The 18,934-nt window shown below is 34.3% G+C and overlaps 1 protein-coding gene across 1 annotated transcript; it reads left to right on the forward strand.

Moving 5' to 3' along the window:
- Positions 1–15,983: 15,983 nt before the first annotated feature.
- Positions 15,984–16,742, forward strand: LOC132549746 (oligodendrocyte transcription factor 2-like). The gene has a single exon (XM_060213702.1). The coding sequence runs from the start codon at positions 15,984–15,986 to the stop codon at positions 16,740–16,742; it is 759 nt and encodes a 252-aa protein (XP_060069685.1).
- The last annotated feature ends 2,192 nt before the right edge of the window (positions 16,743–18,934 follow it).

Below are 18,934 nucleotides of genomic sequence, written 5' to 3' on the forward strand. Positions count from 1 at the left end.
GGTCTTGCCACTGTACTGTGTAAACATTTCTGAGGAACTTGTTGTTTTTAAAACATCAACCAACTTGTCGCCTGCTTTATTTATCAAACATTTCCAAACATGTTTCAGTTGTATAACAGTATCTTTAGCTTTTGATAGTCTTTTCTTAATGTCTATTTTTATGTTAATTACCATCTTATGCCATTCTCACCATTTCCAACTGCTTTTCTTATCACCCAATCCATAACGACTAAAGATATACATCCGGACTTATTACATCCTTGTTTCACTGTTGTCTTGATGTTGTACAACTCTCCTACTTCTCCTTGGTCTTCCACATCCCACTGGAAATCCTCATGGAATAATTTTACTATCCTTATAATTTTTGTCCGGTATTCCATATATACTCATGATGATTAATTGGCTTTCACAGTGGATGGAATCAAAAACCTTTTCAAAGTCTTTAAGTTAAGATGTTGTCTGTCACTCATTTACTTGCTCTGTCGTCCTCCTTCCTTTCCTATAACCTGCATGTTCATTCCTCTCACTTCTATTGATCCCCTCTCTTATGCGATCAAGACGACCCTTCCAAGTAGTTTTCAAACTACAGAAAGCAACGTGATTCCTCGAGATTTCCCTTCTTTGCTAACTTAATGATGAACCATTCCTTCCAACTATCTGTGATTTTCTCTGCATATTCCTTCCATAAGCTCATGAATCTTTGTTCCGGAAAGTGATAATCCCGTTTGGATTTTTTAGGAAGTCCGTAAAACGCGTGTAGGAATTTGCATTTAAGGGACTAGAGTCAAGGGCAATTCATGACCGTAAGATGGAAGGGATAAATAAGTTCAGTGACAACTGTAAAAGGTAATTTAAAATTGATTAGTTCTCAGAGAATTACATATTATGGAGTTAACAGTAGATACTAGAGGAGGGAGAGTGTCTGTTAGGTAAGAGGGGGGCATGCTGTTATGTATTTTATAGAAGAGTGGAAGTTTGCGTTAGATACACCTGGACTTTGCATTAATCTATGAACGAGTTTCCAGAAACTTTTTTGTTTTTGGTTTACATTTGCAAAGTTGACTAAAAGTCCGTTCAAATTAGCATAAAAATGTTCTGTTGTCCAACCTTTTTTATAATTGTTGACGTGATTTCGTTATTGCAGCCTCAATTCCATGTCTCAGTTCTGATGTAACCCACGGTTTGTCATTTGGTCTAATAGTTATAGTGATGCAATCATAGGTGTACCCCAAAAAACTTATCTGTAGAAATTGAACACATTTCATCACACATCGAAACACCCATAAATTCAAAGTGCCAATCGGTGTAACAAGTTATTTCCGTAAATTGTGACAATCAGCATTTTTATAACACCTGATAATGCGTTTAAATTTGTTGATAAGAAAGATTAAGTTTGATTTCAACAATAGTAGCGTCATAATCCGAAATGCCCTTGTCAATTTCAATATTGTAAGGAAAAGCAATCATGCATGAAGCACTCACGAGCACGGGGTCAAGGAGAAAAGCACGTGTGTTGCTTACCAGGGTGGGCTGGGTTACATTCGATAACAAGTACGTGTGGATATTATGTTTATGACGAGTTTCAGTTAGAAGATCTACGTTTGTATCACCAACTACATGAGGATTTTCATCAAGTTCCAATCTCTATGGATTTTCATAATCGTTAGGTCTATATACTGTACAAAGAAGATATGAGGAGTTATTGAAACCCAAACAGCCTCACCAGAGGGATATTTTTGTCAAAACGACGTTGAACGGAAATGAAAATCAGTAAACAACACCACCACCACCCTGTGAGTGTTCACACTCCGGAAAGGATTACTATTAAAACTACAAAGCGATATTTCGTCATCAGAGACACTGTTGTTTAGATGGGATTCCGCGATACATACTACGTAAAATGCGTCTCCAATGTTTTCAAGGTGAGTCAGCTTATTTCCTAGACTGTGTATGTTGATGTCGAAAATATTCAATTTATCACATGATACATCAGACCCGGGGTTTTCTTGTATGTCCATGCATATCTGTAACGAAAGTTTGAGAATAAGAATAAAGTTAGTATTTTTTTAAACAGCTGTGAGGTAAACAGGTGTAAAAGAGGATAAAGTATATTGCGTAGGATTTAATAAGGATTTCAAACAGACTATGAAATTTATGAAATACAAAATTTGAATCAATATTGATGATTACACAATACTGATGCACGCGAGTGATTATGGTGAATACACGTGTAAAAACAAAGTCGACCGCCACCCTGTGTGTTACAATATAATTACCCATTATCAATGACTGACACGGTTGGGTTGCTGTCGGCAAAAGACATGGGCACGTGCCTATACGCTTGTCACGCATAACTAACGGGGTAACGGTCACAGAAATGGTAAAGAAACCAAAAGGAAGGAGAAAATAAATAAGGAAAAACAAGAAATAAAGGCTTTAGAAAAAATTCAGTGGAGTCGGGTGACACACTACCCTTTCACCAAGACGTCCGGAGTTCGATTCCCCAAACAGACGTGAAAGGGTATGGGGCCACTCACCCGACCTTATGGGTTTTCTCTGGGTGATTGACTGATTGATAGTTTACCGTCTCCTTGACTCCGTGTCCGGGTGTCGCCTCACCGACTAACGTCTCCGTGACTCCTCCCATGTCCCGGTATCGTCTCACCGACGAACTTCTCCGTGACTCCTCCCGTGTCTTGGTATCGTCTCACCGACGAACGTCTCCGTGACTCCTCCCGTGTCCCGGTATCGTCTCACCGACGAACGTCTCCGTGACTACTCCCGTGTCCGGGTATCGTCTCACCGACGAACGTCTCCGTGACTCTTCCCGTGTCCGGCTATCGTCTCACCGACGAACGTCTCCGTGACTCTTCCCGTGTCCGGGTATCGTCTCACCGACGAACGTCTCCGTGACTCCTCCCGTGTCCGGGTATCGTCTCACCGACTAACGTCTCCGTAACTCCTCCCGTGTCCGGGTATCGTCTCACCGACTAACGTCTCCGTGACTCCTCCCGTGTCCGGGTATCGTCTCACCGACGAACGTCTCCGTGACTCTTCCCGTGTCCGGGTATCGTCTCACCGACGAACGTCTCCGTGACTCCTCCCGTGTCCGGGTATCGTCTCACCGACGAACGTCTCCGTGACTCCTCCCGTGTCCCGGTATCGTCTCACCGACGAACGTCTCCGTGACTCCTCCCGTGTCCGGGTATCGTCTCACCGACGAACGTCTCCGTGACTCTTCCCGTGTCCGGGTATCGTCTCACCGACGAACGTCTCCGTGACTCCTCCCGTGTCCGGGTATCGTCTCACCGACTAACGTCTCCGTGACTCTTCCCGTGTCCGGCTATCGTCTCACCGACGAACGTCTCCGTGACTCTTCCCGTGTCCGGGTATCGTCTCACCGACGAACGTCTCCGTGACTCCTCCCGTGTCCGGGTATCGTCTCACCGACGAACGTCAGTGTTCTGGAGACGTGTTCTCGGGGTACTCCGGTTCTTCCCACACTCCATACGGGCCAAATGGATCGATTGTTACAAACTTATAGCTTATTCCGTTACTTTTGTCATTTGTACTAATGAGATGCAATTGTGGTATTGCATATGTCCTACTTGTACTTGTATTTAAATTCTCTACACTACACTTTACTTTGTTTACGAGAGTAAAATATTTGTCATCTGTCATTGTTATTGCCCCAATTGCCAATTTCAAAGCCCGTGTAATTCAGTCCTAAAAACTTTTTTTTTAGAACTGGTGATGTTATTTTAGCTTCTCCATTTTCGTCAGCGTTATAATTTTGTATAAGAAAAGTTCAGTGGGGTAGATGGCAGTGGGCCTTAAATCTGACCACCACCAGTGTCCATGGACTTTGAGAGTTCAAGAAATGATTTCAAATCAAATGTAGTTGAATCCACAGAGGCGTTGAGTAGTAGTGTTTTGAACGAGATGTTTGCGGACGGCGGACGACAGACAACGACGGACGAAACACGATGGCTGAAGGTCATCTTGACGTTTCGGCCAGATGACATAAAATCTATCGCGGTACCGATTAAAAGTGTGCATTTGAATACAGATGTAAATCACAGTTTACACTTAAACCTCGTTTTCATCATCAAATAAAGATATACTAATGTGTATATATGTTATCTGAGTTTTAAAAACATCACTGTGCGAGTATTTAAAAGAGGCTTACACTGATGTTTTAAAAAAAATAGTTCATGTTGAAAAGAAACACTTTACCTAACAAAAATTATATTTAGTTTCACAGACTATTTTTTGGTTAATCTGTTAGTTTCCGAGGGACATTTTTAGTGGTTTATTTGTAATAGGAAGGAACGATAATAACCATCGGCTGGGTTCCAACCAGCGACCCTTCTGTCTCTAGCCGGACACTCTACCGCTCTATTAAGCTAACTGAGAGAGATCAGTAAGACAAAACATATTGTAGACGGAGGTGTGCTAAAACTTTATTAACTGAGGTGTGTCGGATGACTTTGCGAAAGAAATTCAGAAATCAGGTATCGTGTAGTATTTTCACCTTGTTGTGATTATTATTATCGCTATCTGATTGGGGAAACACTTTTACAATATGGCCAGTGCACTATCTACAACATTAACATTGCCCACAAAGAATGTCAGGTACTTGTCCATTTCGGGAAGTTATCATGTACTTAACACTTCTTTCCTATTTTTTTTATAAAAAAAGTGTATAAACACCGAATCTTTACACTGATTCGTTCCATACATATATCATAAACGCCATCAAGACTATTCTTGTCGTCTTGATTGAAAGCGGCTGTTATGATTTTAAACTTTCGACAGAACTTCATACAATGATATAGTGATATTTCTTAATTTTTCTATCAATATCTGTTTAACTCCATTTGCATCTAAGTTCACGTCAATCCCATGACACTTTGCGTACACTGTATATCACCTCGTTTTACGAAAATAAAGCAAAATATCTTTGTTCGAAAGTCTTTGAAATCTGACATGTTGAGTGATGGAAATAGACAGGGGTTAATTAAAGTTCACGCGTGATATCATGTATAATAAATAATGTAATCACGACAGCTCCTGCTATATTTATAAGTAATAAGTAAATAATGGACGCAGGCAAAACAAATGCCTCTATATCCATATCTAAATTTATATGATGATCAGGAGATGTTTCATATAAAAAGTTTAATATTCTCAGTTATTACATATATATAGCAAATTAAAAGCTAAAAAGCATAAACAATTCGCTATTTAAAAGTTGAAATGACATTAACAGTTTCCTCTTTATATATTGTTTCTGGGAAGGCGCACAATTTTTCTACTCCAAGGTGGTCCACGCACACGGTATACATAATCCTACGTTTCGTAATATATGTTTCTTCATTGTTGGTCTCCACGGCAACAATTACCTACAAACATCTTACGATGTAAGCCTGATTAACAGGCCTTTCTGATAGAATCAGCCATATATTACGGTACAGAACTGCTTCCTATATATTTATCTGTATATATAACTGTTTCGTTGAGTCTATGTGTAGATCACATGTTAACACTTAACAGTCCAGGAAAAACATAAAACCGAAAAAGTTGATGAAACTAGTGCAAAATATGAACAAAAGAAAAATTAACAAAGTGAAAAAAAATAAGACCAGTTGTTCCGGAAGTATGGTAATATATAATTTGATGTTAAGTGTGTTTTACTTTCGAACATGGGATACTTACATCAGTACCATTTGTATTTCACTGTGGAATGATGTGTGGTACCAGTCTGAATACTGTCTATAATAAATTGCTATGACCGTTTATTATTATGTATTAATAGCGCAAAGCTTTGGGATTTATGATCAAGTTTGCAGGAGTGATCCGCCGAAATGGTCTTTGGCATAATTATGGCGTGTATTTCACTGCGTCGTGGTGTCTCACAATCATTTATCACAAAAGTCTGTTACTATGACATTCCATGACTTTGCACCGCAAACTGCAATCTGACTGCTGCAAGAGTATTCTGGATTTCTAATTGTTTGTTGTCATAATGATTTCCTGATAGGCTTCAGTGGTGCCGAAAGTTCAAGGCTTCTAAAATGTAAGACCGTACATACACATATATACGCAAAGCAATTTATAGAGCATTGCTTACAAAACGTGATCAGCCGATTGGCATCGAATATTGCGAGAGACCATGCTTATTTTTATATAAGGCGCCAAAACCCAGATTTCAGTATATAACACAACGCCTTCCAAAATATGGTACACATTATTCGACCATAGACTGAAATGGTTTTCTGGATACTGGAGCGCATTTCTTGAAAAGTATATATGGAGAAATATGGTTGAATGATTAAACGGCTATTGGCATACCTAAAGTCACTTAGCTGACTTGTTTAAAAGCGTTTATTAAAAAAAAGACGCAAATACCTTAACGAAGTTATATTTATGATGTTCTTCGCTATTAAACAATGCTTATTTTAAACACTAAAGTATCAAGGATGACTGACAAGCAAGGTGACTTTCCACTGTTCGTAACGAACATGCTTCCCAAAGATATGGTGTTTACATGTCATAGTTCATTCGATATTCAAGGGTTCAAATTTTCATAAAAGATATAGACAGCTAATATACTAACTCACAACACAAGGTTAACTGACCACACAAGATTAACTGACCACACAATATTAACTGACCACACAGTGTTAACTGACCACACAGGCTTTCAAGATGTTCGAGATAACGAAAATTGAGTGAAAGTTTTAAGATTGTCACCACGTTCTCAATGGGAAATACTCTATTACATTGTTTTCTCCATTCTTTCATTGTTGTTAACAATGTTCTCATTTGAGAACACAAATTCACATTTGGTTTGACCAAAACTTACAAAGTGGGTGACGTAAATGAAGCTGAAGACGCTTACCCTTTCAGAACACATTGTCTTATTATCCTTTTTTTTCGTTTTGTTAACTTGTCGATATCCAGCTTCTATTGTTTACTGTTTTAAAACATATTTGTTTTTTTCATTAATTCCTCGTGAGTTGTATTCCTCTGTAAGGTCCAAAGGTACGTTAAAGACTACGATTTTATCGCTAAATTAGCTCTACCGTTTAAAAGAAAGAGGACGACTATGAAATAAGCGAATATTTCTTGTTTTCCCGACACCAGGAACTGTTAGAGTGAAGAATTGTTGTTATATCAAAAACCTGTTTGGAACTACAAATAAAAAACAACAATTCCGAAACCTATAAATTATAACGTTCTCATTTCGTAAAACATTGTAAATTTCTTGATTATGTATAATTTTTGTATCTAAATATCCCCAAATCGGGGGAAATAAAGTTTGGTGATGATGACGTAGTTTTTTACGTCTCTTCGAAACTTATGTTTTTTCAGTTTTCTTTTATTATTACTTTTGGCCGAGTAAGAGAATTCAGAATCACACAGATATAATGTATCTGTTTAAGTGATTTCATTCATAACAAATCTTTACATCTGGTGTAAATTTCATATTCGATAATAAAGTAAGAGTTTAAATAAATGATATGTTTCAATGAAAAAAAAAAATACCTGTACAGTATGACAGTAAATATGTTAATGTTGACCCCAGTTAAGCTTTATATTTTTAAGATACTTAAATTACTCAAATATGATGTCACAAATTTCTTTACATTGAGCTAAAGAGATACTATTTGAAAAATGATAAGCCTTATGTAACTACAATTTTCAATAAAAATGATGTGGAAATTTAGATATCATAATTGTAAGATTTTCTAAACATCAAATAAGGAAATCTCCGTGATACAATTTTAGTTATACGCTTTCCGTTTTAGTTTAAACAATATTTTTATTCAGTAATAAGCATTTAATTACAGACAGGTACGCATAATCTTATGGGATGGGAAAACAAGCTTAAAGCTTATATTAATTCCTTTCCCATGTACATACAAAGACAAATATAAATCGGAAATGGAACACCTAACATCGACATTGGATGAAAAAGTAATATTTGGACATAACAATAAAACATATTAACTTACGTATACGCACATGTGGTGGATAGAATTACAAAATGTAATTTACAACTTAAGTAGTGGCGCCTTAATTTATTGGTATGTAAAAAAGGTTACCTTTCCAAGCTCCATTCAGATCTATGAAACAATACATAATGTACAGTTTTATAATAAGAATTAAAGGACAAAAAATATTAGGTAAAACGTTTACTAAGCTTGATATAATTTTGCACGGTCAAGAATATTTGTTCATTTTTCTGATTAGAGTAAGTGTCGTTTCCCCATAATAGAGTTTTTTCAGTTAGAGTAATATCTAGTTGAAGTAAAGTATTTTGTCGAATTATGTTATAATTAGCACAAGACAATAAAAAATGGTGGGTACTTTCTACTAACCCGCATGAACAAAATGGACTTTCTTCCAGATTTCTTAAGTATAAATGTTGTTTGAGATTACTGCATTTAAGTCTCAATCGTGTATGTAAAATTTGAAGGTTTCTACTTCCAATATTAAAATAGTGTGGAATCATTACATTTTCTTTTTGTAAAAATCTTTTGATAATCCTGACAGACGGATTTTCGCGAATGTCGATTGGTAAAGAATTCCATAAATGTACTGAAGAATTTAAAAAAGATGTTTCATAAAACTGAGTCCTGCAATTAATTAATAGTAAATTGTTTGAATTTCTAGTATTATGTCTGTGGGTATCTGATACCTTACTTGGAATTAGACTGGATAGATAAAATGGAGTTTTCTTATGATACATTTTATGAAACTGCAAGAGTTTATGATTTTCCCGTCTTTTAGAAAGTTTTTCCCAACCCACATCTTTATACAATAAACTAACACTTGACAATTTAGTAGCACCTGTAACTATTCTTGCAGCTTCTATTTGGATGTTTTCTAAATTTTGACATAAATAATTGGGTAAATTATCCCAAACTACGTCAGAATATTCCAAAATAGGTCTGATAAAAGCAAAATATATTGTTTGGAGAGAATTCCTATCAAGTATGTTTTTTAAATTTCTTAAAACCGCTAGTCTTGGTGACACTTTCTTTAATATGTAATCAGTATGATTTTTCCATGTACCATCATCAGAAAATAACACCCCTAAATGCTTATGAGATTTTACATTAGTTACATTGACATTGTCCATAGTGATAGGATCATAAATTCCTGGTATAGTTTTTCGGCTAATTAATAAAGATTCTGTCTTGTCTGGATTAAATTTTACTAACCACTTATTTGCCCATACATGTATTTTTGAAAGATCATTATTGATGGTATTAATAGCAATCGTGGGATTTTCAACTATGATATACAAGGCTGTGTCATCAGCAAATAACTTTATTTTACAACTAATATCATTCACTATATCATTAATATATACTAAAAAGAAGAGAGGACCTAATATTGAACCTTGAGGTACACCTGCTTTGATATTTTGGGTTTCAGAGAAAATACCATTTATAACAACCCTTTGACTTCTGTCAGTTAAATAATTTTTGCACCAAGATAGCAATTTACCAGAAACGCCAGATTTTTCCAATTTATGTATAAGACCCCTGTGCCAAACCCTATCAAACGCTTTACTTATATCACAGAATACGGCAATGATTTCTTTACCCGCGTCTAAAGCCCTCCCAATATCATTTGTAATGTCTAATAATTGATTTGTTGCAGAATCCCCAGGTGTGAAGCCCGATTGACAATTTGTAAAATAATTTGTATCTCTAAAAAAATTGTAAAGATGTTTAAAAATACACCTTTCCATTAGTTTGCCAACGATACTTATCAAAGATATAGGTCTATAGTTTGAAACAACGGATTTGTCACCTTTTTTAAAAACTGGTGTAACATTAGCGACTTTCCATATAGAAGGATATATACCACAGTCGATAGATTTGTTAAACAATTTAGAAAGAATTGAAATAATAGACCCTGTCTTTGCTTCCTTAATAATTCTTGGACTCATTTTATCTGGACCAGAAGCTTTAGAAGTATCTAACTTATTTATTGCATCTTCAACATCTTGTTCAGTGATATCAATATTTTCAAGTGTATTATTAGTAGCTACATTATTTGGTAGTGTTACATTAGAGTCGTCGATAGTAGACTGGCTAATAAAGTAATTGTTAAAAAGATCTGCTTTTTGTTTACTATCACCATAATATATATCATTTTGCATTAACGTTGGTATATGAGAAGTTTTGGTTGAAAAATTTGTAAAATTGTTAATCAACTTCCACCAGTCACGTGTTGATGTAGACATACATTTTATCTTACCGGTTAACTTTAAAACATATTCATTTTTTGCTTTCCTTATAGCGTCAATACATTTATTTCTTGCCTGTCTAAATTTCTGCCAGTGATACGGATTTTGGGTACCTTTAGCTTTTCGGTGTAATCGTTTTCGATCCCTTATTAATTTTCTTACATCATTATGCATCCATAGTGGTTCATTATGCCTTATTGTTACTGTTTTATTAGGAATACATATTTTAGCAGCATCTAATATTGTGGAATTAAAAAAAATGGCAAATTCGTCAATTGATAAATTTTCAAATGGACAAATCCAGTCGATATTATGCAATCTATCCCGAAACATTTTGTAGTCACCGTTTTTATATAACCATATATGCCTTTGAATACTTGATTTCAAACTGTTACGACTAACATCTAAAAATGTATAAATAGGGCAGTGATATCTAGTCTCAGCAGGTAAAAAAGATTCTCCAACAACAACTTCCTTAATAACGCCTATATTATTTGTCATAAATATGTCTAAAAGAGAGGATGAATTTTCTGTGAAATGAGTAGGTTCATCAACAAGTTGAATAAAATTATATCGATACATTAAATCAATAATACGATTAGGGTTTGTAGCTAATTGATTTTCATTAAAATCACCTGTTATCAATATACTATCAAATTCATAATTGGCAACCATATCAATAGAATGATCAATTAAATTCCAAATTTCATTCCCAGAGTTCGGAGGTCTATAAAAGGTTCCTAGCATAATAATTTTATTGTTAAGCTGCAGTTCTATCCAAATGCATTCTAGATTATTAATTTCAAATTCCGAACGCCGGATCGCAGTAATATTTTTATTAACATACACGGCAATACCCCCACCGATTCTATCAGACCGAGATTTTACAAAAGGGTCATGAAATTTAGAAAGAAGTAGTTCGCCGGACTTTTCTGTTGTAGGTGATAACCAAGTTTCAGTAAAGGATAAGATATCATATTGATGTAGTTCACTAAAGATTAAGTCCACTTTAGGTAAAAGGCTCTGAACGTTGTAGTGCACTAATGATAAATAATCTTGGTTAAGAATTGATAAATCTGAAAGGGATGAACTACCAGGACCCGGGTTACTTTCAATATCTCCACAACGTACGAGTAAATGTTGAAAATATATTAAATATACACTACCCATGCCAATCGACCAACTGTCAATAACACTTACAAAGTTCAAGTTGGGGTACGGTCCCCAAATATAGAGGGAGTAGTAAAGACAAAGGAGTAATACATAGCACACAATAATGTTCAAAACAGCATTTACATGTACATTATTAGAATATTCATTCGACTTATTTACATTACTTAAGTTTAAAGGTTTGTCTTTCATAAGCATATGAAGAAATACCATAATAGGCATCGCATTGATTTTATAAACCAAAAATAAATTGGTTGCTAAAATGATAATGAGGTCTAATTGTTTGCTCAAAGGTAACCGACTTGACCTCGCGTGATACAAACCAATAAGGACACGGTGCGAAAAACAATCAACGGGCATTATGTAATATGATATGCATAGTAGGGATATCTCCGTGTCCAAACATAGTCAGTTTGCAAAAGACGAGGTTTACGTGTTAAAAAATAGCGCCACTTCGTTACGATGTTTTAAATAACAGATGTGGCTTTCTGTTGTCAAGGCCTAAAGGTGAGGGAGGAGTTTCTATGATATCATTAATCCTACTTAAAACATTACATTGATGGTTTAGAAATAAAGGCTTATATTTTCTTAATGTTTAATTAATAAATTGAATAAAATTAAATTGAGTACCTGTTTAATTATTCTTCACCGACAATAAGCGTCAAATATGGAGGAAAATTTCAATATCTATTAGCTATTATGAGTAAAACATGCAAAACAGAAAAAAATGAATATTGATGTCAACTGATAGTATGTGAATTTGATGAGCATCGTACTGTTATCAAGACGACGCTAACAGTAGTTTTAGGCAAACACATTTTTGTGACAAATAAGGAAAGGATAACAACATGATTTCGGTAAAAACAAAGTTATATTATATTCAGATTTATATCATTCGCTCTAAAGGTTAAAGCTATCATAGTTTAGAAACACTCACTTCGATGTGATGGGAAATTAAAACAAAATTAATGACAATCTGGGTTTTGGGTGAAAACGCTTCTACTCCACATTTGTCTCGTGTACTGAAATAGGATAGATACATGGCGACGGTTTGCCGTGCAGGTTGATGTGGATGAGTCAACAAACTTTAATTGTATGGCTGTTTGGTGATAGATATTCACTGAGAAATATTCTTTAAGAAGTTTTGTTCATGTGCAAATTACTATCATTATTATTATTATTATTGAAGTGCAGTCTATTTGAAATACACGTTCTATAATATCGTTTTTCAATCCAAATACACATTAAAAACTGAAATATACAGATTTGAAAATAATGACAAATGGTGTTAAGTATTTTTTTTTTGTTTTTTTTGTTTTTTTTTTTTTTTTTTTTTTTTTTTTTTTGGTTTTTTTTTTTTTTTTTGTACATTTAAAATGTTATTGAATATTTATTAGTCATTTCTGTAATTAAAAAACTTCAGTATTAAATAATTTCCCTAACTTATTTTGATGATTTCATGCAAGAATAGTATTGAATATTACATATTTATTTTATGATTAAATGCCAAAATAATATCTGCCTTCACTTTACTTTTTTTATTGTTTACAAATTGACCACGTGCAAAAACGGAGGAGAATATAAAAATATATATTTTCAATGTTTTCTTTAAGATTATCATTTTTTGTTTAATTAATTTAAATTTTTTACATATTTGTGAATTGTACATTTCCTCAATTAAGACATGACCCGTGTCTCCCCAAATGAGCATAGAACATGTTAAGTAAAACTTAAAAATTGGGAAAAAAATGTTTAAACTGAAATATAGTAGATAAATGGTCTGCCGTGAAGGTTGTAGTGTATGAGTTAACATAATTTAATTATATGGCTATTTGGTAATGGGTATTCTTTGAGAAATATCCGTTTACAAGTTTTGCTTATGTGCAAATTATTATCATTATAATTATTGAAGTGCCGATTATTTTAAATACACGTCCTATAATACCGTATTTTAAAATCTAGATATATACAGTGTATAAAAAAGTAAAATACATTGATATGAGAATTGTGAAAAAAATATATGTATTATGAAAATATTTTTTCAGTCCTAGCAGATAGTAAGAACTGCTGGTGGACATTTAGTCTTCAAGGTTTGTCGTAACCTGCACGCCAGGGACAAGTGCTCCTTGCCATCTATATTTTAGCATTTCATTTAATCAATCAGTTTTGGTTTTTCTTCAATCGCCTCCTATAATTCCTAGGCCCTTAGTATCACTGACGAGTCCTAGAAGGACGAAACAGCTGTATGATGCAGTTTAATTCTTAACCTTTTATTGAAAAGTGCTATTCACTTAATTATCTTTTGTTTAAATCTTTTATGAAAAAAATATACAATTTAATTTTCAATATGAAATACATATCATATTATAGAAATCAGTCAGAGCTGGAATTAGTTCAGTCATAATGATGTTATCACAAAGTCAGTAAAATGGAGAGTTTTCTTTTTAACAAAATGAATAGTTAAGTGACAAAATTCATAATACGTGTCCAAACTACATCCTTTTTATCAAAATATTTTGTTCATTAAATGATAATATTAATAAAATACAGCAAAAGATGAATGTCAAATGCGCAGCGGTTTCTTCTAGCAATTAAATACAATATAAAAATAACCTATAGCTTTAATACAGTTATATTGTGTAATTGATGTTCATTATAAATTTGTGTATGTGAATTTTGTAAAGTCATTAAATGCCATATATTTTCGCTGATTAAACTTAAATGGCTTACTTTGTTTTCTATTGAAACTAATGGCCGACTGAAAATAATCTATGTGGGAATTTTTTACTTTGAAAAACTTGTTCTTTCACCACAGAAAATTAACTTTTCTAAAGCTATAATTTGAATTAATTTTCGGAGACAACTACAGCATCCGATATCAGATGTATGAGAGGGAAATCATTCGATCTGGTCTATAAAACCATCTAGTCTCTGACTTATGTGCTCTGGGACCCAGAATCATTTCTGATAAAATAAATAATATCCGCATTTGCATTTAATGTTGATGTTGATGACAGAAGAGAACTTTATCACGCGAGCGGTCCTCCCTCTTCACTCCACACAAATACGTCCATGGCTGATTTCTGTTCACGTGTAATTGATTTGCCTGCCTCCGCCATTTTCCCGCCTTGTGGTGGGCGTGGTCAGGGAGGCCCTGTCGCCAGGAGACGGGCTCCGGAGACAGCGGGTAAACATACACTTGACCACACTATTGTTCCAGAAATCAAAAACATCCATGGCATTAAATATTAGTATGTGTCCTTTTTCTGAAATTATACACATTTAAAAGAAAATGTTCCGATGCATAGAAAGGTAATTAAACGTTGATTGCTTTCGCAGGGTGTTCCGTATTATATTACAGCATGGAATGGTCTGAACTGAGGACCTAAGACCAGTGTCCCACTGTTTTATACCTGCTAATACCTATTATACAGCCTGTGGATTGGAGTCACTTGAGACAGGTGTCAGCCTCTACTGTATTTCACACCATAGTGACAGAATTAACTTCTACACGGGCATTTAAAATTTAACTACTCATTTTTAATGTTTTCTTTAACATTTGTTAATTTCGACTAAAAGCTGTGCAGGCCAGAAAATTTTATCTTCCCCGATAAAAAAAATATTTTATCATTGTGTGAAAATTCGTAAAAGTATTAATATTTCACCTATGACTTTTAATAACGGTCTTTATTTCTGTACTTTCCGGGAAAATAAATAACTATCTTCCTAACAAATTCTTGAAACTAATTTTTTTTAAAGATTTAGTATCATATAAAAGATACATAAAAATCTAGACTTATTGACGTAATATCAGAATGGTCAACTATTAATAATCTTGCCTTAGAAATAATTCTATTGAGCTCATGTCTGTGACTTTTCGAAATTTATTACAGTTATTTTAAAGTTATGTAATTATGCATTGAACTTTCGACAGATTTTTAATTTAATAAAAGATTCAAGTATAAATCTTATATCTAAAGTCTTTATGTGCAATAATATCATAACTACATTTTAATATCTTTAATACGACTTTGAATTGATAGTATTGATAAAATTTCTGACAAGATCTTATTGATATAAAATCATTTGTGTAGGTATGGATAAGATAATTCACACGTGAAAACCAGTCTAAATGACACGATGTACATGTTCCCAATTGTGCTGGCTATTTTGGGTCATTACTATAAAGAACAACATGCGACAATACCCCCAAACAGATTAGGGTCACAATGCCTTACTTTACATGCAATAGAAATCGTTTATTTTGAAAAATATGCAAACAAGCAGGTAACGGCGGGACGCCTTGCTGAGGAGACGTGGGCTGGCCATTAGCCGTAACGACGAACCATGAGGTCCCGCCCACAACCAGACTCAGACAAGGCCTCACACTCTTTCTTGCATCCTTTTAAAACGGGTGATTGGTTCCCATGAAAAAGGAACAGTTCTTACAGACACGTCGTACAAAGTAGTCGACAAATTGATCGGGTGCCCATACACGTATTGAAACCTCAAGTACTAAACATTGGTAGCAAGTGTAAGGCTGATGGAGAGTCGTTCGGATTTGTCGCCACAATTGGACATGGAGTATCACGCCCGGAGTCCGGGACTTTCTTCAGACGATGAAATGTCCAGGGAACACCAGCATTATCCCATGTCAACATCATCACTTGGCTGTTCCGATGAAATGAAAGATGTAAACAACAAACGAAAACTTCTCCAGACAAAATGTATGAACGAAAGTGAACTACAGGAATTAAGATTGAAGATAAATTCTCGAGAACGACGCCGGATGCATGATCTCAATTCTGCATTAGACGGATTGCGAGAAGTGATGCCTTATGCCAATGGTCCATCCGTACGGAAACTATCAAAAATCGCAACTTTATTGCTGGCAAAAAATTATATCTTAATGCTGAATAGTTCTTTGGATGAAATGAAAAAGTTAGTGAGTGACATATACCAAGTTCACCCTGCCAGTCAGCGTTCTCGAGCACCACCAGCTCACGTGCATCCTTCTCATGCGCCACATCCCTCGAGCGTGCCCTCTTTGCACGCACTGCCGTCATTGTCACCGCCTAGTATATCGTCCGTTCATCCGCACGACATGGAGCCGACAACATCCAAGGAGGCTGCCGCATCCGTGCCGTCCGTCCTACCTCACGACAGGCATATGTTTTCCAATCGTTGGCCCGTGCCGTGCGCGTGCAGCCATTGTATGATAGACTCGATGCGAGTGTCATACTCGACTTTAGCAGCTAAATACCCCAGTTCAATGGCTAATCCATCGATGTATAGAAAATGACACAACAGTGCTATATGTACAAAACGGAAACATAAGTGACACTTGTATGACAACAGAAAGCTATATCCTCTGGTGATAAAACGTTAATGCTTTTACTTGACTTGAGCAATGGATTAAAGAAGGATATTTGTAATTTGTGTCTCAAGGACATTACTGGGAATGTGTGCCTACCACTTCGTAGCAGACAAGTGCCTTGCGTGACATGGTGGTCCTATGTTGGGTCCCGTCATTGACCATTCCTAATAGTGGCTGTCCCAATTCTACGTGTGAACAACGGCTACCGAGATACCTTTGTGGTTTAAAAAACACGCCCATTCTATTGACAGAGGTGTATGACTAACTTTTTAAAAGTTACAAGAAAGAGACACCCTGAACAAATAATTTCACAGTTTCAATTCGATTTAAATACCGTATCGAAATCAAGTGGTGATTTGTGTTCATAACCATAGAAAGTGTTCAAATATCAAAGGTGTAACATCCTATTTTTAGTTTATGTTTTGTGAATGAACCTTTTGATGTGATTGTCTACCTTGTATGTATTTGAACGCTGTTATATATTATTTTTCTGAAATTAAATTATCATGTACGGAAAACTATGATGGTAAATAGTTTATTTTTCAATAAACTTATTAGTAAGAAATATATTATATTTTATTTATCTATAAAATTATGTCAGAAATGTTTCCATTTCAGCAGAAGTATAATGCCTTATCATATCAAAATGTTCAAAAGTTTTTCTCCAATATCTGTTAAAGTGACGGGCAAAATTTGTGTCTAGGAGTTATACTGTTTTAACGTATCAAAATATGTTATTGTATAATTGCAGTCATTTTATTTCACCAACGAAACCAAAATATTCAACTTTTATTGTACTTAAACAAGTTGATAATTTACTGCCTAATTTAGAAAAAAAAAAAGAAAACCAAAATGAGGCTCTCTCAGGTAATAATTGCAAGGTTAACACTAATTATTTTGACCGAATCCATCTGAATATTTATTGCTACGCTTGCGTTATAACACAATGTATATTTTTTAATTCAATTTTAGCTAATTCTGTTTATGATGGACAAACTGCAAGCGATGTGAGAGAGACAAAGTCAACTCATCATTATTTTGACTAAATATTTTGATATATTTTGTAACTTTCTTAAAACGGACACACTTTATTATGTAGCAGATATTAAACATGAAAATGATAAATTTATAAAACTCTCTGATGAATATTTATTATCATATATAATATGAAATTATTTTCATTTAAATCAGTTTCTGAAATAACGAATTGTTCGTGAAACGTTATAATCAAAACAAAGACCAGAAGAACACTTGGTCTTGATATATACCACAACTCTTCCAACACTTACGCTTAAATTCATTTAATGATAATTTTGTAAGTGCTTCTTTCAGGTAGAAAGAGTAACCAAATAAATTATTGTTAAGAGCATTTCAATGTACATTGGATTTGGCTTTAAAAAAAGTTAAAAATACAAAATAAATAATTCAATTCAAAGGAACCAACACCAAAAACTGTTTAACTATTTATCTTTAAAACTCTAAATGATATGACAATGCTTTATGTATCTATTTGTATTAATCATTTAAATTAAATATAATAATTAACCAATGTTAAATGAAATAAATGATTTTATGAGACGAAGAAACAAAACTCCTGTCACCTACTATCGTTTATCATATAAACGAAGTTTTAACATTTTCGTCTTTGAAATTCCATTTCCAAATCTTACTGCTTCATATTATAAAATACCAGAATGCAGTGGTTTCAATCGCCATTTTAATAACGTGTCTTATTTCAATAATCCTGAATGTTCGTAAGTAGAGAAACTGTCAAACACCACTATTGAAATAGCGTCACCCACTATTGTAATACCCTATTCAATTTAGAACAATAGAACATGTTTCAACAGTCATGGTTTTAACAGTAGATCTATAGTCGAAGCATAAACCTAGATTCGAAGAACTTTAATAAAAGTTGTTGTTGTGAGAACAATTGGAAAAACAATCAAACAAACAAACCAAAAAAAAAAAAAAAAAAACGGGTTAAAATAAAGAAAAAATTAAAAACAAAAATCAAAAAAAAAAAAAAAAAAAAATTATAGATTTGACGATAAAACATCAATATAAATGTAACCACTCCATGCGTACTAATTTTATATTTACATGTTTATCTTTTA

Source organism: Ylistrum balloti, unplaced genomic scaffold (genome assembly GCF_031769215.1).
Source record: "Ylistrum balloti isolate Yb309-2 unplaced genomic scaffold, AGI_CSIRO_Ybal_v1 Utg370076, whole genome shotgun sequence".
Taxonomy (NCBI): domain Eukaryota; kingdom Metazoa; phylum Mollusca; class Bivalvia; order Pectinida; family Pectinidae; genus Ylistrum; species Ylistrum balloti.